The sequence below is a fragment of the Schistocerca americana genome, chromosome 3 (genome assembly GCF_021461395.2).
Source record: "Schistocerca americana isolate TAMUIC-IGC-003095 chromosome 3, iqSchAmer2.1, whole genome shotgun sequence".
Classification (NCBI taxonomy): domain Eukaryota; kingdom Metazoa; phylum Arthropoda; class Insecta; order Orthoptera; family Acrididae; genus Schistocerca; species Schistocerca americana.
In genome coordinates, this window is record NC_060121.1 from 923,557,902 (window position 1) to 923,580,124 (window position 22,223).

The following is a 22,223-nucleotide window of genomic DNA, read 5'->3' on the forward strand; positions in this document are numbered from 1 at the left end:
TGTAGCGCCTAGAACCGCTCGGCCACCTCGGCCGGTCCTCGTCATATGCTGCTTCGACTCTGGCATATACTTCATCAATGATAGTGGCTGGCGAGTGGTGGCGGCACAGCATCATTAGATACCTCCAGTGGGTTCGGTATCTAAAGAAGCTGCTGGCGCTGCAGTCTGGAACCGCGAGACCGCTACGGTCGCAGGTTCGAATCCTGCCTCGGGCATGGATGTGTGTGATGTCCTCAGGTTAGTTAGGTTTAACTAGTTCTAAGTTCTAGGGGACTAATGGCCTCAGCAGTTGAGTCCCATAGTGTTCAGAGCCATTTTTGAAGCTGCTGACCAAGGCACCAGTCGAAGACACGCTGTATCGTTACTGGTCAGGAAAGTACGGAGAATATGCGGTGTTGTGCTACCTTGCTGAAAGATGTTACAAAAACCTCGACGGTAGTGCACACCCATAGGGCTTAATACGTCAGAAATATTATGGCTGCTGTCCAAATTATACGCTGTACGAACGAGAGGTAATTGTGCTATGTGTGGAGTGGTACCAATAACCATTATGGCTTATGATGTTGAGGAATACAAAGTGGCAACGTCCATTATGCTTGGAGCCTTCATACACGGATACATCCATCGTTATAGAGTGCACAGAACTAGAATTCGTCTGCCCCCAATAAGGTCATAGAACGCACCTTTTTCAGAGTGCCTCTCTCTGCTATCGCATCAACAGAATCTGCAATGGGCACCTTGCTGACAGTCAATATCGATCGCAGCGAGGATATTTGTCAAGACAAAGAGTCCTTTTTGCTTACTGACAGCATGTGTCGTAAAAGGAGAACCCTGCATAGGTAACTTAAAAAAATACACCACTGGCCATTAAAATTGCTACACCACTAAGATGACGTGCTACAGACGCGAAATTTAACCGACAGGAAGAAGATGCTGAGATATGCAAATGATTAGCTTTTCAGAGCATTCATACAAGGTTGGCACCGGTGGCGACACCTACAACGTGCTGACATGAGGAAAGTTTCCAACCGATTTCTCATACACAGACAGCAGTTGACCGGCATTGCCTGGTGAAACGTTATTGTGATGCCTCATGTAAGGAGGAGAAATGCGTACCATCACGTTTCCGACTTTGATAAAGGTCGGATTGTAGCCTATCGCGATTGCGGTTTTTCGTATCGCGACAATGCTTCTCGCGTTGGTCGAGATCCAATGACTGTTAGCAGAATATGGAATCGGTGGGTTCAGGAGTGTAATACGGAACGCCGTGCTGGATCCCAACGGCGTCGTATCCCTAGCAGTCTAGATGACAGGCATCTTATCCGCACGGTTGTAACGAATTTTGCAGCCACGTCTCGATTCCTGTGTCAACAGATGGGGACGTTTGCAAGACAACAACCATCTGCACGAACAGTTCGACGGCGTTTGCGGCGGAATGGACTATCAGCTCGGAGACCATGGCTGCGGTTACCCTTGACGCTGCATCACAGACAGGAGCGTCTGCGATGCTGTTCTCAACGACGAACCTGGGTGCACGAATGGCAAAACGTCATTTTTTCTGATGAATCCAGGTTCTCTTTACAGTATCATGATGGTCGCATCCGTGTTTGGCGACATCGCGGTGAACGCACATTGGAAGCGAGTATTCGTCATCGCCATACTGGCGTATCACCAGGCGTGATGGTAGGGGGTGCCATTGGTAACACTTCTCGGTCACCTCTTGTTCGCACTGACGGCACTTTGAACAGTGGACGTTACATTTCAGATGTATTACGACCCGTGGCTCTACCCTTCATTCGATCCCTGCAAAACCCTATATTTCAGCAGGATAATGCGCGACCGCATGTTGCAGGTCCTGTACGGTCCTTTCTGGATACAAAAAATTTTCGACAGCTGCCCTGGCCAGCACATTCTCAAGGTCTGTCACCAATTGAAAACGCCTGGTCAATGATGGCCGAGCAACTGGCTCGTCGCAATACGCCAGTCACTACTCTTGATGAACTGTGGTATCGTGTTGAAGCTGCATGGACCTGTACCTGTACACGCCATCCAAGCTCTGTTTGACTCAATGCCCAGGCGTATCAAGGCCGTTATTACGGCCAGAGGTGGTTGTTCAGAGTACTGATTTCTCAAGATCTATGCACCAAATTGAGTGAAATGTAATCACATGTGAGTTCTAGTATAATATATTTGTCCAATGAATACCCGTTTATCATCTGCATTTCTTCTTGGTATAGCAATTTTAATGGCCAGTAGTGCATGTATGTTTGGCCTATCGCGCGCTAGTCGCGTGGAGGAAAGCTGAGATCCACCGTAAGCCCATCGATTCGGTATATGCACAACAGTCGGGAATCGCTACCAATGTGAGCTGCAATATCAACTACAGTCTCAATAGGTCACAGTTTTGCCACTGTTGAATTTGGAGATGTGTTGGTAAACGTTTCTTCTCCTTGCTCAGAGCAAAAACGATATTCTGAGAAACAAATCAGCATTCAGACGCCATCTCTGAATGGGAGACCGCTTTCGTAATCGTTCCTTACAAACAAAATGTAGACGGTATCACTCCAGTTTGTGCACTTGCAATTAAATGCCGATCGTTTGGATATCTTCGTATCAGTACGACGTTTGTTGCACGTAGCCTTCACGGTGTCACAGTTTAACCAGCAGTATACTGAGTAAGGCAGCGGCTCACCTGGCAGACTGTGGCCTGCGTGGAGGGCCAGGGCCGCAGGACGGCGGCGAGCGCGAGGTGGCCGGCGGCAAGCAGCGCCGAGAGGGCGGCGGCGAGCGCGCGAGGCGCGGGCAGCATGGTGTGGGCGGCCAGCAGCAGCGCGAACAGCGGCAGCGGCGCCGCCCCGCCGCCCAGCGCCAGCGCGCCGCCGCCCAGCCCGCACAGCGCGGCCGTCGACGCCGCCAGCAGCCGCCGCGGGCCGCGCACCGCCGGCACCTGCGCCGCCACCAGCAGCGCGCCGCTGCCCGCGCACATCGCCGACAGCACCCACACCGGCACCGGCGACTCGCCTGCGCCGCCCTGCGCCACACGAACGTTTCGCTCCTGAAGATGAGATCACTAAAGGCCGAAACGTCATTATAAAGACTGTGGCTGTGTCAACACTATGGTGAATTTAGCCTGTGTATGTGTGTTTTATTTATGCTCAGCGCCGCCCTGCGCCACACAAACGTTTCGCTCCTGAAGATGAGATCACTAAAGGCCGAAACGTCATTATAAAGACTGTGGCTATGTCAACACTATGGTGAGTTTAGCCTGTGTATGTGTGTTTTATTTATGCTCAGCGCCGCCCTGCGCCACACAAACGTTTCGCTCCTGAAGATGAGATCACTACAGGCCGAAACGTGATCATAAAGACTGTGGCTACTCCAACACTACGGTCAATTTAGCTCGTGTAAGTGTGTTTTATTTATGCTCAGCGACGATGTTACCAGCAACCTTACTAAAATAACCAGAAAAAATTTGATTATAACGTCTAAAATATTAAAAAGATGCCACGTATAAAATATTAAAAACAAGTAAAGGACAATCTCATGTTCGCCCATTTTATCACTTTAACATGCAAACCTGCAGATGCTGCCAATTTAGTTAAAGGTTCTAAAATATTCTGTAGTATCATTGCCACAGATACTGCTACAACGCCGCGCCAACACAAGGTTGGCAGCCCGTCGTCTGCCGAGCACAGCGCACTCAAGCGGGCTGTGCAGCTCGACGGAACTGCAGAATGCCTCGTTCACTTCTTAGCTAGATTTCAACCTAGGCAGACGCACTTTCATAATCGGCCCTCAGCCAGTTCTGTAATGTTTGTTAATTCTCTGAGGAGGGCCTATCAGGTTTACTCTCTGAGAATATGTTGTATTAGTCCATGGTATTCCATGTTACGAGATTGTCAGTTCATAGACGCAGCTGCTGTCTTACAAACTACTGAACATAAGTAATTTCATGGTACTATAATAATCCCTCTCTCTAACAGTGTGCCGTACCGCATATTATTGCAACCTGGACTCCTTCAGCTCCTATCAACTTATTTGCATTTAGTAACGAGCTGAAAACACCCACGCGTTTTGTGCCTCTAAATAGTGAGACACAATATATTCTATTAAAGCATGAATAATACGAGGACGATAAAATGGCGACACAGTGATGTGTGACTGACCGATCAGCTAAAAAAGCGAAGAGGAGCCAGCCCCGATAAAACTTTAAAAACTCTTCCCTAATATTTTGCAGAGCTGGTAGGACATTTCACAGAGTCGGAAGTGGTACCACTTTCGTCTCACATTCAGTTAAAATACAGGGCAAATCTGATGGTAAATTAATCGCCTTTCTCTTTTCTGAGTATAAAACACAGTCAGTTAAAAAGTGGGGCATCAATTAAAAAATGGCAGTGTGTGACCTTTAAGCGACAAGCACTCCTCATTGGAGAGTCCTCTCGTTGGGGGATAGTCTTGCATCATTGGACTGTGTTCCATGCTGAGACAAGGGAGGAGGACCTGATCCCGCCTGTGTGGCTGGAAGGAAGTACGTCATAATAACGTTGTTGATTTTACTAGTCATAGGTGTTCTCTGTCACTTACAGCCACTCTTGTTCCAATCTACGGATGACCCTCTACCACAACAGTTAATTGATATCATATAGGGAGACGGCACACTGAAGCACGTCATTATCGATACATGCCCCCTTGGCTGCTTCATCTGATAATTCGTTTCCCTAAATTTCCATGTAGACTGGTATCCAGCAGAAGGACGGCTACTTCCACGACCTTTCGTGGCCGCAGAATCACGACCTGGAGATATTGGACTACTTTATCTGCTGCGTGCTTCTGCAGATATGTTAAAGCTCCATGTCACAGGTATTTCCTAAGGATTCAACGACATGTGACATCACCAGAAGCGTACATTACAGACGATACCCACATCGGTTGCCCGTCGTGTGTTCCAGCATCTTGCAAAGGAAAGAAATATATTGTGAATATTGGGTCTACTGACGTACGTTGCTGGTGATAACCTATTGCTTTTCTGGGCACGTATTAGTAATGTGTGGCGTTTCAATCATCATCATACTTACCTTTTGGCGAATTTAAAAAGACATTGCAGATATTCTGTTTTAATCACGGTGAGGCCTCTGGGGTTCAGTTTGTATATGGGGTGTGTATGAGGTGGGCAGAAGGTGCAGGACTCGGCCTGGAGACTATACTGGATTCTTTCGGTGGTCATTCTTTTCCTCTGTCAGGCAAGTTAAACTCTCGTGGGCGCAGCCAAACACTGTCTTCCTTACCTCAAGTGTACAGTAGGGTGGCTCTTCCATCTCTGATGATTCTATACCCCCCAGTTTGGTTGTCCGCAGCTCGTGGTCGTGCGGTAGCGTTCTCGCTTCCCGCGCCCGGATTCCCGGGTTCGATTCCCGGCGGGGTCAGGGATTTTCTCTGCCTCGTGATGACTGGGTGTTGTGTGATGTCCTTAGGTTTGTTAGTCTTGGGGACTGATGACCATAGCTGTTAAGTCCCATAGTGCTCAGAGCCATTTGAGCCATTTGGTTCAAGTTCATGTAGAAATAAGTCGTGCGGACTACCGAATTACACATATACTCGCATACATATATCCCGAACACCCAGATTCCTTGGAGTGCACGAAAAGAATCACTAGTTAATATGCACGGACGGACGTTCGATTGAAGAGCAACCTAAGTGCCAATTACCAATGTCCGGTCTAGGTGCAGCACTTACTGCGCATCACAGTAAACTATCGATCAATTCTTAAAGTCTGTGAAACGTACAAGTGCCTAAAGAACTTTTTCGTTGATTGCGACTCAATAACAACGATCAGAATTCAGTAAACCGTAGAACAACCACTAGTCAGTATTAATTTTCGACGTAAAAATATCCTCAAAACACCTCCTTAAATCTATTCAGAAACTATTCCCCGGAAGAGACGCAATCGAGTAGTTACGCTGTGGCCACGGGTATGTCAGCTCGCCAGTTAGCCTTCGCTGCCACTGCACTGTACAGGACCTGGTATTCAACTGAAATAAACGTACAACGCTACCGTTACTTTTAACAATTAGTTCATTGCATTCCACAGCTGTCGGCTATTGCTTCTGTGGCCAGCTCCCGTTGATGTCGTCTTTGCCCCGGACTACTGCTGCCGGCGATGAGAGCAACCCGTACCATTTTTGACCGCTCACTCTGCTAAAATTGGCGGATAATGTCATAGAACCGACACTACATTTTTGGAAACAAACAGAAATTAAAAAAAAAAGTTATACTGAGATACGTTTCCGTTCTCCAACTTATCTCTTAGGACTAATGTGGTTGCTAAAACAACAATTTAAGACGACTTGACTAGCTTGATGACAATTAAAATTTTATCAACACTGTGTGAACTGTCGCATGCCGATAGCCCGCAAGAATATTCACGCAGTTCACAGCTGACGTAGTGCCTCCGATTAATACCGCACGTCCCATGGAAGTGCAGGTAATTGTCCTCCATAATGTAATAATACGCCCATGGTTCTGCGTACGTGGCGTGTTTCAAATATCCGCTCGCATTCATGACGGCATTTCGGAACACGACCATCGACCTGATGTAACAAGAAACGCGACTCATCTGACCGAGTGACACGTTCAGTCTGTGTCCGTGTGCCTACTGCAAACGTTATTGACGATGTCTTTGGCCCAGAAGAGGATCACGTGAGGTCCTCTGATGCGGAGCTCCATATTCGACAACGGCGTTCTGTGGAACACTTGCGCCCGCACCAGCGCTCTGCTTGTGGAGTTTGTGTCGGTCTCAGCGTCCCACATTTCAGCACTGGAGAATCGTCAGTATCAGAGCGGAGATCAGCCAGGTACTGAGGCAGACTGCCTGTAAGGAGAATTCCCGTCTGCACCTAAATAGCGATCTGGACTGAAGGTGTTACCGTTACTCTGTATTCAGTTGCCCAAATAAGACTGTACTAGGGTATAATATTCCGAGAGTTCTTGCACATCCCGATTTCAAATGTCACTCTCAAATGCAACAAACACAACTGTTTACGAGAAAGATGGGTGACTTCTCGAAAGTAGCTGTTTCTAAATAAAACTATATAATGCGGTTTTTGTGAAATATTTATGTTACACTGAAGGTGCAAAGAAACTGGTATGGGCATGCGTATTCATATACAGAGTTACGTAAACAGCAGAATATCGCGCTGCGGTCGGCAACGCCTATATAAGACAACAAGTGGCTCTGAGCACTATGGGACTTAACATCTGAGGTCATCAGTCCCCTAGACTTAGAACTACTTAAACCTAACTAACCTAAGGACATCACACACAGCCATGCCGGAGGCAGGATTCGAACCTGCGACCGTAGCAGCAGCGCGGTTCCGGACTGAAGCGCCTAGAACCGCGTCGGCCACAATGGCCGGCAAGACAACAAGTGTCTGGCGCAGTTGACAGATCGGTTATTGCTGATACAATGATAGATTATCAAGATTTAAGCGAACGTTAAGTGCTATTATAGTCGGCGCACGTGCGATGGGACACAGCATCTTCGAGGTAGCGATGGAGTGGGAATTTTCCCGTACAACTATTTCACGAGTGTACCGTGAATATGAGAAATCCGGTGAAACATCAAATCTCCGACGTTGCTGCGGCCGGAAATATATCCTGCAAGAACGGGACCAACGGCGACTGAAGAGAATCGTTCAACGTGACAGAAGTGCAACCGTTCCGCAAATTGCAGCAGATTTGAACGCTGAGCCATCAACAAGTGTCATCGTCCGAACCATTCAACGAAACGACATCGATATGGGCTTTCGGAGCCGAAGGGCCACTTGTGTACGCTTGATGACTGCACGACACAAAGTTTTACGCCTCATCTGGGTCCATCAACACCGGCATTGGACCATTGATGACTGTGGCTAAGCCATGTCTCTGCAGTATCCTTTCTTTCAGGAGTGTTAGTTCTGCGAAGTTCGCAGGAGAGCTTCTGTAAAGTTTGGAAGGTAGGAGACGAGATACTGGCAGAAGTAAGGCTGTGAAGACGGAGCGTGAGTCGTGCATGGGTAGCTCAGATGGTAGAGCACTTGCCCGCGAAAGGCAAAGGTCCCGGTTCAAATGGCTCAAATGGCTCTGAGCACTATGGGACTTAACATCTGTGATCATCAGTCCCCTAGAACTTAGAACTACTTAAACCTAACTAACCTAAGGACATCACACAATACCCAGTCATCACGAGGCAGAGAAAATCCCTGACCCCGCCGGGAATGGAACCCGGGAACCCGGGCGTGGGAAGCGAGAACGCTAGGCAAAGATCCCGAGTTCGAGTCTCGATCCAGCACACAGTTTTAATCTGCCAGGAAGTTTCACTGTAAACATGTTGCCTTCTCAGACGTGTCTCATTTCAAATTTTATCGAGCGGATGGACATGTACGGGTATGGAGACAATCTCATTAATCCATGGACCATGCTCAGAGCCAAGTCCGACGGACTTGGGTAATCCCAGTATCACAATGCGATACCCCACACGCCAAGAATAGCTACACAGTGGCTCCAGGAACACTCTTCTGAGTTTAAACACTTCCGCTGGCCACCAAACTCCCCAGACATGAACATTATTGAAGATATCTGGGATGCCTTGCAAAGTGCTGTTAAGAAGAGATCTCCACTCCCTCGCACTCTTACGGGTTTATGGACAGCCCTGCAGGATTCATGGTGTAATTTCCCTCCAGTGCTACTATAGACATTATCCATGCCTATGCGTGCGCATGCTGACCTACACAATATTGGGCAGGTGTACCAGTTTCTTTGGATCTTCAGTATATGTTTACAAATTCAATCGGCCGCATAACCTACTTCCAAATTCACAGTCATGATGAACAAAATTCTGCTTATTGCATTAAGTTCACTGACAGCGTGTTAAAAAGACTCGAGTATTCCCAGGTCAGTTCTGATTCTGCCGACCTCCCTACGTATCTCTCGGTAGTGCAGGCATTTTATTCTTCACTGGCCTCCCGTTCCGTCTTCGCTTAACCTTCTTCATTTGAATTACTAATAATACTTTCCTCAGTATCATCTTCCAGCGCTGTCCCTCGCATTATTGCAGACTCGCTCCTGCCGTGTGTGACCCTTGACAGCGGCAGGTGAGAGGTCCCTTGCTGGGTGGCCCAGGCTCATTAAGGGCTGGCGGGAGACGCTTGTCTGCCAGGTCTTTGAAGTCGCCGCGCAGGACATCGCCGCTTTATAAGCCCTGCCGCCGCCAGTTTCGCAAACTTGCTCACAGTACGTCACCATCTCCGACACTGCACACAGCTGCGCTTATCTGGAGAATAGTCCTTTGTATGCGTTAATTTCTGCAGGAACGGCGAATCGACGTGGCGTGCTGCGACTATTCTTAAAAACCACTTCAACAACATACTGCTTCATGACGCAGCTTTTTACTGTAGTGATCCGATTTCGATGAGATTTCTTGTACAGATATGTAATTACAGCTGAAAATTTACTTTCCATTCTTCTAGGCTCGATGCGTGGTACTAGTCTTGTAACGACGTTATAATTTTAGCAGTAAAGATGAAAGGGTCAATCAACTAACTTCATAGACAATATGAAGCAAAATCGTTGGAGATTTTGTGGCCACTTGTTGGAAAATTGGCTACTGGTTTCTGTCTCGGACTGTTCTTTGAGCTCGACTCCAGTCCACCATCAGCAACGGAGGGTGAAGCTTTGACAATGTCAGCCACTAGTGCTGGTGAAACGTCAGAAAAATCATCAAACAAACGTCGCCCAAAGAACCCGAGGCAAAAGCCAACAGGCAAATTCTATAAAAAAACAACTTTGCAACGATATATCATCGTTGGTTCAACTGTCAAATGGGCTGTCAGAAATTCGTTACCATATAAACGTAAACAAAAACGCGTTGGTCAGCATCCAGTGATGTCAAAAATGACCAACAAGCTGTCACAAATTCGTTAAAATACAAACATAGATCGTAAAATCATAGACAGCAGTTTAATAAGCTACGGCACTCATACGTTTGAAATGAAAGTCAATAATAAGTAAATGTATGTATTAATGTACACACGAGCCATATAGTCATAACAAGTAAATAAAAATAATTTGAGTAAGTAATGATAAAATTCTATGTAATATTCGCAGATAGCTTGAAAATGGCAATTATACCCAAAATAGGTCTATCGCAGTAAATAAATTCGATTGAAGCAGAGGAATTGGATTCATATTTATAGCGTGATTAAAAGCTGAAGATTTATAGATTACAATCATCAGTAACTGAACTGGAGATATGTGCTGTGTTCGTCAGGGAGAGCCTCTTGTTGCCACGACGAGTAGAAAAGCCCGTCGTGTCTCATGGCTGGTGGGCTGCTTTCAAACCTTTTACTAGCCGGCACTGTAGCATCAACAACAGGCGCGCTATAAAAGCATTTGGCGACAGCCATACGATGTGTACGACGTGTGGGACACAAAATTACTAAGATCGTACGGGTTGAAACGTCCCCTTAGAAAATTTATGAATTACTGTGCTGATAAACCCCTTACGTTATTTGATCTTCAAACAGCTGAGCTAAACTGATGGTACTCAGACATTTCACTCTTTACCTATACTGATCAACACTAAACTGACACACAATATTTTTAGCGCAACGCAATCTGACTTTAAAAAATCCCTACAAAAGAATGGGCCTGACTAACAATAACCTATACCTTTCATGAATCACTTACCTCACAAAAATCTTCGTTACTCGAACTACTGCAAAACAGCGAGCGCCAATACTGCCAGCTAAATAAAAGATTCTAACTACTGAAGGCACTAACAACTGATAGGCATACTAAGAAAATGAAAGATTTTTATAGAGAACAAACAATGTATTTACCTTAATAGTGTTCAAACGTCAGTTCATGGTATCCAGTATTACAAATTTACTCTTTCTGGCGGACACACGTCCAGATCGTCCGCTCTTAAAACTCTGCCATCTCTCTCCCCACATCCACCACTGCTGGCGGCTCACCTCCAACTGCGCTACGCTACGCGCTGTTCACATCCAACTGCCCAACACTACAATAGAGAATTTTTCAACAATGCCAACCAGCCACAGACTGCGCACAGCACAGTCAGTGGTTTTCATACGTGGCGTTACCAACATAAAAATCTAAACAGCCTACTTACAGGGTTCCTCGATTCGCGGAAAATATCACGGCCAGAGTGAACTAATGTAGGGAACAAGAAATCGAACAGCGGCTACAGATCAGGATCACTAATTACAGCAGCGGAGCCGGCCGGTGGGGCCAGGCGGTTCTAGGCGCTTCAGTCTGGAACGGCGCCATATCTACGGTCGCAGGGTCGAATATCCTGCCTCGGGCATGGTGTGTGTGATGTCCTTAGGTTAGTTAGGTTTAAGTAGTTCTTAGTTCTAGGGGACTGATGACCTCAGATGTTAAGTCCCATAGTGCTCAGAGCTTTTTTTTTTTTTTTTTTTTTTTTTTTTTTTTTTTTTTTTTTTTTTTTTACAGCAGCGGATAGACGGTTCACAGTGCAACTCGATGCTGGACGACAGACGACAGCCGACAGCGTCCGTTGAGTCACCATACCATCCCGAACCACGTATTCACTGTAGAGTACAGAATCACCGTTCCAGATGTTTGCCTCCAAACACAGCCATCACAAGACACGGGAAGGAGAATGGGCACGGAAACAACTCACTGGAGACTCGAAGCTTAGAGAAACGTTACCAGCTGCGATGACAGAGTACGAATACTTCGAAAGAGACATGTGGCGGTGCATCTCCATGACACCAGGTAGGTGGCAGAGCCCTCACCATACGCAGAATGTCAACATGGCGTAGATGGTTCAAATGGCTCTGAGCACTATGGGACTTAATATCTGAGGTCATCAGTCCCCTAGAACTAAGAACCACTTAAACCTCACAGGCTAAAGATGCAGAAACCTGTTGTGCTACCACGTGCATCCGTTCGTTCATCTTGACAACCTCCATCGTTCTGTACCCCCAAGAGTTACCTCATCGCTCCAGATCTGTGTCACCACGGTTTGAGGAACGTCTTTCTTGGTCACAGTCGTCCTGTAGCAATATTATCGACTTTCTTTCCTATTCCATTAATGTACTGGGCGAGAAGAAAAATGACTGTTTACGTGCATATGCATGCCCTCTAATCTATCCTATTTTCATGATCCCTACACGAGGTGTACGATGGCTGAACCATAATAATCACACTCTCTTCTTCCAGCACGGATTTTGTAAATTTACCCAATAGCATTTTGCGAGAACTATTCACAGTTATGATCTCCGGGCATTTCTGTTACACTTTCGCCTACACCGGTCTGTTACAATCTTAGCAGCACGTCTGTTATTTCGTTCGAAGTCTGTTCTCATATCTGCTTTATAAGGATTCAAAACAATGGAACAATATTCTAGAAGTTATCGCACTAGCGTCTTACATATCCCTTCATTTACATGTACATTGCATTATCCCACAGCCCTCGCAACAAACCTAAAGTCCTCGCTAATGCCGATTTTGTGTGATCGTCCCGCCTTATATCGCTTCTTAGTGTTATCGCTAAATACTGATCCAACCAAAAGTATCTGGACACCTATTAGTGGACACTGATATCGGCTGCGTCCACCTTTCGTCTTTATGATGGCTTGGACTCTACTGGAGACACTTCCAGTGAGGTATCTGACTGTATGTTGAGGAATGGGAGCCCATTCATCCTAAGGAGTCAAAAATAGAGAAGCTAGTGATGTTGAACGCCGGGGTATGGAGCGGCCGACGTTCCATCTCATCCCAGAGTTGTTTCTTTGGGTTGCGGTGGGAACTCTAGGCAGGCCAGTCGATTTCAGATATCATATTGTCCACAAACCACTGTCCCACAGATGGTGTTTGGTGTAATCATCGTCTCCCAAGTGTTCCTCTACTGTACGAGATACACAATGCTGTGAAATATGTCAATTTCCTTTCACACCCAGTGTTTTCATAAGGGAAATAAGAAAACTACACCCTTAACACCAAAATCTCCTCCGTATTTCATTGTCGGACCTCCACAAGGCAGGTAACACTCTGCAGACATTCGCCAAACCCAAACTGTCCTATCGGACTGCGACAGGGTATAGCACTTACTACAAAAATATGTGGCTTATGACGAGTTGCTCGACCCTTTTAACTCTTAGACAGTCATTGTGCTAGCTGGACTGCTGGAAGCACTTTGGTAATCCACCAGCGACGCCACCTGCTGTGACTTTACAACCACACTCCTCAATACTTGACGATCCTTGACAGTGTGTACATCAGTTCTGACTGGTCTTGGTTTACCTGTGGTCGTTTCTTCGCGTTTCCATTTCACAATCACGTCATTAGCAATCGACTTGGTCAGCTTTGGAAGGGCTGAAATGACTCTGATGGGTTTGTTACTCAAGAGACATCGAATGACTAATTCATCACTGAGCTCTCCTCACTGATCCAGTCTGTTGTTAGCGCTTTTCTACAGGCAATACAAAACGCCCGCCTCCTTTTGTAAGGGAGGGTCCACCTAGTGGTCGATTCCACATTACATAGGTATGTCCGGATACTTTCGATCACATAATATCATTAAAAAATAATTTCATTCGTGCCTACCGGTGGGTAATATGGTTATGATAACATGCGGTTTGCTATTTCACTAAGCCACACAAACCATTCGTCAAAAAGAAAGTAGTATATCGATAACTTGATCTACAGTGGAACATATGCTCAGAGGCATGACCAAGAGACTGTAGAAAAGCTAATTTTCTGTGATACAGCTTTAGAACCGCACGTAATGCATTACTACAGAACAAGACGTCTGCCGTAGACCTGGCGTTATTGGGAAGGTGTTATTGAAGAAGCGACTGAGATTTGAGTTACTGAGACTCTGCCTCTAAGCTGGTCGTAGGCTGTGTTCCAAAAATGAACAGCATAGAGACGAAAGTGATGACACTTCCAGCACGTCTTGACCATCATTTTGCAGTACAATGCTCAAGCACGTACAGAGCAAGCTGACACGGATTTGTTTGACTGATGGGGCTACTAAGTGCTATACCACCTACTGCACTTCCCTGACTTAAGCCCTCGTAAGTTCAACTCGATTTCTAAACTGGAGGAAACACTTCACGGCATTCGCTTCAGAACTACTACAAATTTCTTGGGCAATTGACTGCGCCGTTCGAACTGTCAACACAACTGACACTGCTAAGAGTATCCTACGACTTCCACATTGCTGGCAACGGGTTATACACAATGCTGGTGACTACTTTGAAGGTAAGTAAAGCTTTGAAACACGTATCTATTTTGTACGAGCTATAAATAAAGAGTTGCCACTATTAAAGTTCTAACCCTCGTACATGCTGAAACGGGGAATACCCTCTGCCCCACACAATGCAATGGTTTTCAAAATGTGGATATAGGTGTAGAGCAGCTGTGGAAATGTGAGAAGTATGAACTTAACCACCCCTGGGAGCCCATCGTAACTCAGGTTACATGCGCATCTTGCGATGCCAACGTGGTCGTCTGCCAGATTGTTGTGTTCACTAGATACCCAGATCCAGACGTACTTCCGTTAACTAACTTCACAACTCACTGGCTGTAAATAAGTGCTGCGCAATTTTAGACCGCAGATTGGCCCTGCTTACTTTCACGGTATGTGAAAATAGGAACATTAGCACCGAGACATCAAGCTCACGAATTAAATCTTATTACTACGTGCTAAATATGCTCTCCAAGGCGACAGTAAAACTGTAAGTGCGTGGAATCAATAAACAATTGCCATCTCTGTAAAATAAGAGCTATATTATCGGGAAGTAGTCGTGTATGACGCTCGGATCGACCAGGAACTGCTTTACCGCATGTTAGAGCACAAAACAAATTAATCATAGCGTATAACAATGCCTAATAATTCATTACCGTACTATCTTGGTTGCAACAGAGTAGCACAGACTGGAGAGCGGAAGAAACTGCAACAGGTCTACTGTTCCGACAGTTAACGATGGAAGACGAAGCCGAGGACTGAAGAGAAAAATGCGAAGATATGTTTGTCTTATTTCTTGAGTGCTTGTTTTTCGATCGTTGAATCCTTGCTGTCGCTACGTACACACAAGAAAAACTCATCACGAAGAATTATCTGTATGGGACGGAAATCAGTAGATGTTATGTACATGTACAGATATACAAATGTATACAATTTCAGAAAATTTGGATGATTTATTTAAGACGAAGAGTTTCACAAATTCAGCAATTATTCAGCTTGGCACAGATTGATAGGGTGGATGAATGCTCTCCTGAGGGATACCAGGCAAAGATCTGTCCAATTGGCGTGCTAGATCGTCAAAATTCGGAGCTGCTTGTAAGGCTCTGTCCATAACTCTCCAATCATTCTCAATTGCGGAGAAATCCGTCGACCTTCCTGATCAAGGTACAGGGGCAAGCACGAAGACAAGCAGTAGAAACTCTCGCCGTTTGGGGGCGGCAATTATCTTCTTGAAACTTAAGCCCAGGATTGCTTGTCATGAAGGGAAACAAAACAGGTTGGAGAATATCGTCGACGTACAGGTACGATGTAAGGGTGCTGCGGATGTCAACCAAACGGGTCAGACTATGAAATGAAATGTCACCACATATATCGACTTTTAGGCTGGTATCCCACTGCTGTCTGAGGATCTCCAGTCATGTCTTTGCTGGTCATCGGGGCTCAGTTTGAAGCGGGACTAATCACTGGAAGACAATTCTGGTGCATTCAGTGAGATTCCAGGCCAAATGTGCCCGACGCCCCTGCAAACCTGCTTTTGGTGAACAGATCTGTGGTGTGCGTACTGTAAGACCTTCAGTACACACACCATCAGATTATTTGACTCGTCGCTCTAACGAAGTTGGCGAGTGTCAGCACTATGTCTCGTGGTCTTATCGTGGCGCGTTTATCTTCTGCCGTTAGGTCACGCTTAGAGTAGCAGATTGACGGTGACCAACTTTAAACAGAACCTGATTAATTTTCACACACATTTATTAAAATAATAACTAGCATAAAAATTACTTAACTTGGTTCTGGACAATCTGAAGTTCCTTTGGTATTGGTACATTAATCTTATTCTCACATATCTCTGATACTTGACAAAAGTGTCTATACATTTATCTTCACGGCTATGTACAGGAATATGGTAATCATATTAGACGCAGACTGAAACTTGACTATAGACTAATACACTAATGCAGACTGGAACAGACTGGTGCAGACAAATGCAGACTGACTAATCGGAGGTCTGTACACTCGTTATAATACCTCGCACGTTCATGTATCACTACGCAAATGTGATCCGCGAGGAGAAAAGGTTATATGTTAGCAGCAATCTCATTGGCTGCGTTACATATTAATACAAGGATCGGCGGAAGCAGAGTTTGGTCCGTCTCGATGGCAGCGCCATCTCGTAGTGCGGAGACGGAAGAGCACTGCACCTGCGCTGTTGTGCTTAGCGGGGTGCGCTCTGGTGGGAAAGTTGTGTACGCGCTGACTACGCGGAACTATGTACACAACATGAGGTCAATGATACTCGGCACAAGGGGCGTCTTAGCTGCCCTACTGTGAGTAGAGATGGGTCGAACTCGTTCATTCCCGTGAACTACTTCATTCATTTCACTCTTTGCCGTGAAGCATTCAAATGAAGTAGTTCATTCATGAAGTACGGAAGCCTGGCGAAGTTGCCCAGTTCGCCGCTCGGCCGCGGCTACGCTCACTTCGCCTCGCTCGTACAAGAAAGCTTCGTAATACTTCATAATTTTACCAACAGATGGCCGAACTATGCAGTAACGTGCACGCAACGTTTTGCGTCTGACGTGAGTTAACTTAAATAGAGCATGGTCGAAGGGGACAAAGGAAAGACAAACAGAGAAGCATGTCACATATAAAGAAGGTATTACGTTTAATCGTGCTCGACATTTTCTCATGAAGCGCCAAAATAAGTCTTCATCTGCCAAGTGAAACCTTATTTGTTTTATTCATGGACTGAAAACTAGGGCTACCAACGAAATGCCGTCCAATTTTATGTTCCTTTTAAAATTTAATCCAAAATGGAATGAGTATGTTTACCACTGTAACAAAGTCTATATACCTACCTTACGTAATTATTCAGAAGTTTTCCTGTATATATATATATATATATATATATATATATATATATATATATATATATATATATATATTTTTTTTTTTGAGAATAATAACCCTCTAAATTCAAAACGTAAACTGTCACCTGTAGTCATTGGTACGACTTCAGGTAAAATCCCTCATTATTTTATTCGGAAAGCAGTTTTTGTTTCTGTTCACGCTTATACAATTGCTAGCAACTCACGATCGCCTAAAATTAGTGAAATTTGGGGTTTCTTCGCCGGTTTAGGTGATGGGAAAGCAAAGTGCAACTGTTGCTCTAAGCGTATTTCACCGCGCGATTCGTCGACGGGCAGCAGAGGGAGGACTGAAGTGAAGGGAGAATGAGTGACGTAGCGCCGATGTAGTGGAAAAGGGAGAGTGGAAGAGAGTGAGTGAACTAGACAAAAGTGTGGAGTGTGCTATCTGTGAAGAGTTTGAAGTGCCAGTTCATTGAAATTGAGCGGTTAGTTCACACTTCACTGGAGTGAAGCGTTCATTTGAACGACTCATTCACGAGCTCCCCATCACTAACTGTGAGCCACCTATTAATGGTCCTTGTGGTCCCTGAAGCACCAGTTGAACATCGGATCGATTATAATTATGAATACAGGGCACCGAGTGCGTCTCTGACGATTTCTCTGTCCTCTCGTTGCGTCGTCTCTCTAGGACGACCGCTTCCTTTTTGACGCCGTGTTCTGCCATTGTTCACCCATACATGACAACAACATAAAATAGTGGCATCGCTCCTGTTCAAATGTCGAGCGATCTGCCGATTCTCCAGTCGGCTTCTTTGAGCCCAACTACACGTCCTCTCTCAAATGGTGACATCTGCGTACACTTTTCACGCGCCTGTCTGTGAGGCATAGTTACTGTCAGATTGAGGACACGGAATAAAATTCACAAACACTTTGCCTTTGCATCGACATGTCCCATGTTTACCATCCTTGCTAGCTGTGTGGTGAAAAATTGTGCTGCAGCGTCAAACGTTCATCCATCGGTAGCCAAAATTTACAGTTTTACGTTTGCTGTGGATACCTATATGAATATCAATTTGTGACTAGGTTTCATAACCCCTCCGCGCTACGTCTATTATTTATCTTAGAGTGTACTTCAAAGTGTGAATGAGCTTTTATACTGTGGGGTTTAGGAGCTGAATTTGAGTCCTGTTGCATTACTACGTCATAGAAGAAGCGGAAGGAGGGTTGGTTTTTGTAGAATGTTTTGAAAAGTTTTGTGTGTACCCTGTACAACAATAAACTTGTTCTTATACTCAGACATGAGACTACGCGTTTTCATTGCAAGTTGAATTCTATAGTTGAAGCATTGCTAGCTGTCTGGAATGCAAGGGCCGCCAGGAGTGGCCGAGCAGATCTAGGCGCTTCAGTCTGGAACAGCGCGAGCGCTACGGTCGCAGGTCTAATCCTGCCTCGGGCATGGATGTGTGTGATGTCCTTAAGTTAGTTAGGTTTAAGTAGTTCTAAGTCTAGAGGACAGACTATCTCAGATGTCAAGTCCCACAGCGCTCAGAGCCCATTGAACCATTTTGCAATGCGCGGCAATTGTCTATGTAAGCTATGATCCCAGACAGTGACCACCATAGGTCACTAATGAGCCTTTCAAACACATTTACTTTTTTTCGTAGAGGGAATCTAATACTCCTTAAAGTGACAGCTTTATAAGATAAGTAAGTAAATGAGCACTACCCCAAAACTAAACGGCATCCTTGAATAAAAGTACAGCGCCAGCTTCCTACACGTTGCAAAACAGTTCCTATTGTAGATCTGTAGGTTCTGAAGAATTCCATAAAGAGCTGACTACTTTTCAAGGGAGTAAGAGAAATAATTACTCTCTGATTTGACATTTTTCTATCAGCACCTGAATGTTCACTACAATGGTAACCACCATGTTCTACTCATGTTTATCGTCATTATAATCGAGTCTACTTTACCGTCGGGCTTTAGCACACTTCACAAATAATCTGACTCTTTCTTCTTCTCATTTGACCGGGTCGAGATTTTCCAGTCGCCTAGGGTCCAACAGATATGGTCACGAGCCCAGGAGAGGTGCTTCAGGCGTTGTCGTGCTGTTAGCAATGGCACTCGTTACGCTCGTCTACTGCCAAAGCACGATAACGCTAGATTTTTCTGCACTGTCCTAAAGGACGTCGTAGTGGACGTCGTAAGTTCCAGATTGATTTCTGTGATTACTTCACAAAGTTGCTGCTTATCTGTTATCACTGACAACTGTACGGGAGAGCAATTGTTCCCGGTCGTCAAATGAAGGCCGTTGGCCGCTCCGTTGTCCGTGGTGAAACGTGACGCCTGAAATTTGGTACTTTTTTGTACACTCTTCACGCTGTGGATCTCTGAATATTGAATTCCCAGACGATTGCCGTAATGGAATGTCCCATGCGTCTAGCTCCAGCTACCATTCCGCATACAAAGTCTGTTAATTCACATCAAAATGGCTCTGAGCACTATGGGACTCAACTGCTGAGGTCATTAGTCCCCTAGAACTTAGAACTAGTTAAACCTAACTAACCTAAGGACATCACAAACATCCACGCCCGAGGCAGGATTCGAACCTGCGACCGTAGCGGTCTTGCGGTTCCAGACTGCAGCGCCTTTAACCGCACGGCCACTTTGGCCGGCTAATTCACATCGTATGGCCATAATCACGTCGGAAACCTTTCCACATGAATCACATGATTGCGAATGACAGCTCCGCCAATTCACTGCCCTTTTATGCCTTGTGTGTGCGGTACTATCGCACATATCGCTGTCCCATGGCTTTTTTTTACCTCAGTGTAATTCGGTATTCACTCGGTGTTAAATGCACTTCGCTACTGTTTTATTTATTTAAGGTGGAAACCGACAAGCATTGAATAATTTTATGGAACGTCATCGTTTTTCTTTGTATTTTTATTGAAAATATAATATTAAGTTTTTAACTTCGTCTGGTGTTTTGATTACAGTAGTATTTTGATTCCACTTACTTTTTCAGTTTATATAACTTGTTTACTGTTTATTATTACAGAAATGTATACTGAATATCGTAAGTTTAATCAGTGTTTGCCCGGCCAAAACTTAGATGGATGGGGCTGTTATTAGGACAGCAGAGCCAAACTTTGTAGTCACGATCGTACACTACATCTACATATATACTCCGCAATCCACCATACGATGCGTGGCGGAGAGTACCTCGTACCACAACTAGCATCTTCTCTCCCTGTTCCACTCACAAACAGAACGAGGGAGAAATGACTGTCTATATGCCTATGTACTTGCCCTAATCTCTCTTATCTTTGTGGTCTTTCCGCGAAATATAAGTTGGCGGCAGTAAAACTGTACTGCAGTCAGCCTCAAATGCTGTTTCTCTAAATTTCCTCAGTAGCGATTCACGAAAAGAACGTTTCCTTTCCTCCAGAGACTCCCACCCGAGTTCCTGAAGCATTTCAGTAACACTCGCGTGATGATCAAACCTACCAGTAGCAAATCTAGCAGCCCGCGTCTGAATTGTTCTATGTCCTCTCTCAATCTGACCATAGGGACCCCAAACGATCGAGCAATACTGAAGAATATGTCGTATTAGTGTTTTATAAGCGGTCTCCTTTTCAGACGAACCACATCTTCCCAAAATTATACCAATGAACTGAAGACGACTATCCGCCTTCCCCACAATTGCCATTACATGCTTGTCCCACTTCATATCGCTCTGCAATGTTACGCCCAAATATTTAATCGACGTGACTGTGTCAAGCGCTACACTACTAATGGAGTATTCAAACATTACGGGATTCTTTTTCCTATTCATCTGCATTGATTTACATTTATCTATATTTAGAATTAGCTGCCATTCCTTACACCAGTCACAAATCCTGTCCAAGTCATCTTGTATCCTCCTACAGTCACTCAACGACGACACCTTCCCGTGTACCACAGCTTCATCAGCAAACAGCCGCACATTGCAATCCACCCTATCTAAAAGATCATTTATGTAGACAGAATACAACAGCGGACCTACCACACTTCCCTGGGGCACCCCAGATGGTACCCTCATCTCCGATGGACACTCACCATCGAGGAAAACGTACTGGATTCTATTACTTATGAACTCTTCGAGCCACTCACATATTTGGGAACCAATCCTATATGCTCGTATCTTAGTTAGTGGGGCACCGAGTCAAACGCTTTCCGGAAGTCAAGGAATATGGCACCTGTCTGATACCCTTCATCCATGGTTCGCAAGTTATCATGTGAAAAAAGGGCGAGTTGCGTTTCGCAGGAGCGATGCCTCCTAAAGCCGTGCTGATGCATGGACAGCAACTTCTCTGTCTCAAGGAAATTCATTATATTCGAACTGAGAATATGTTCGAGAATCCTGCGACAAACCGACTGGCCAGGACGTCAACAGAATTAGTACTACTTTGAGAATACAGACGCAAATTGTCGTAATTATTTTCTCAACAAGGTGGAGTCGGTTTTCAGTTCTGCGTATTTCTCCGAATAACTGCGAGAGAGAATTTGTCTACATTTATGATTTCTTGTCTCGCGAGCTAAACAAGCCTGTGACCATTCATACCACGCTACTTCATAAGTAACACATGCATTCTATTGGTCGGACCTCATACGGATCCCATGCTTGAGGAATATTCGAGTGTCGGCCATACAAGTGTTTCGTACGCAATTTCTTTTGTGGAAAAACTACAGTTACCCAGTATCGAGTCTTTGCTTGGCATTTGCTTTACGTACAACTAAGACTGTGGGATCGTTCCACTTCAAATTTCCATACCCTGTTACCCGCAACTATTCTCATGATATAACAGACTGTGATTGATTAATCCTGTAGTCAAGGGAATGATGTTTCGTGAATGAAAAATTTTGCATTTCTCTACGTTAAGAGCTAATTAATATTGACACGAGGGTGATATTTTCAAGAGGCCTCGCCGGATATTATTGCAGGTTTTTATCGGATGTAATTCCCTTATCGGTAAGTGCTTCGTTTTCGTAAGCCCTGAAATTATAACTAATACTATTCGTTAAGTCATTACTGTATATCA

General features: G+C 45.1%; 1 protein-coding gene and 1 long non-coding RNA gene across 3 annotated transcripts in view; both read right to left on the minus strand.

Moving 5' to 3' along the window:
• Positions 1-2,824, minus strand: part of LOC124606332 (adenylate cyclase type 2) — a 338,520-nt gene extending 335,696 nt beyond the window's left edge. For both annotated transcript variants that reach the window (XM_047138315.1, XM_047138314.1), the window contains exon 1: positions 2,693-2,824. In XM_047138315.1, the coding sequence (XP_046994271.1) occupies positions 2,693-2,809 (117 nt within the window). In that variant the 5' untranslated portion in view covers positions 2,810-2,824. The remainder of the gene's footprint in view (positions 1-2,692) is intronic.
• A 141-nt stretch (positions 2,825-2,965) lies between these two features.
• Positions 2,966-22,223, minus strand: part of LOC124607505 — a 171,397-nt gene continuing 152,139 nt past the window's right edge. Inside the window, exon 3 of the long non-coding RNA XR_006978839.1 lies at positions 2,966-3,031. This is a non-coding gene — a long non-coding RNA (uncharacterized LOC124607505). The remainder of the gene's footprint in view (positions 3,032-22,223) is intronic.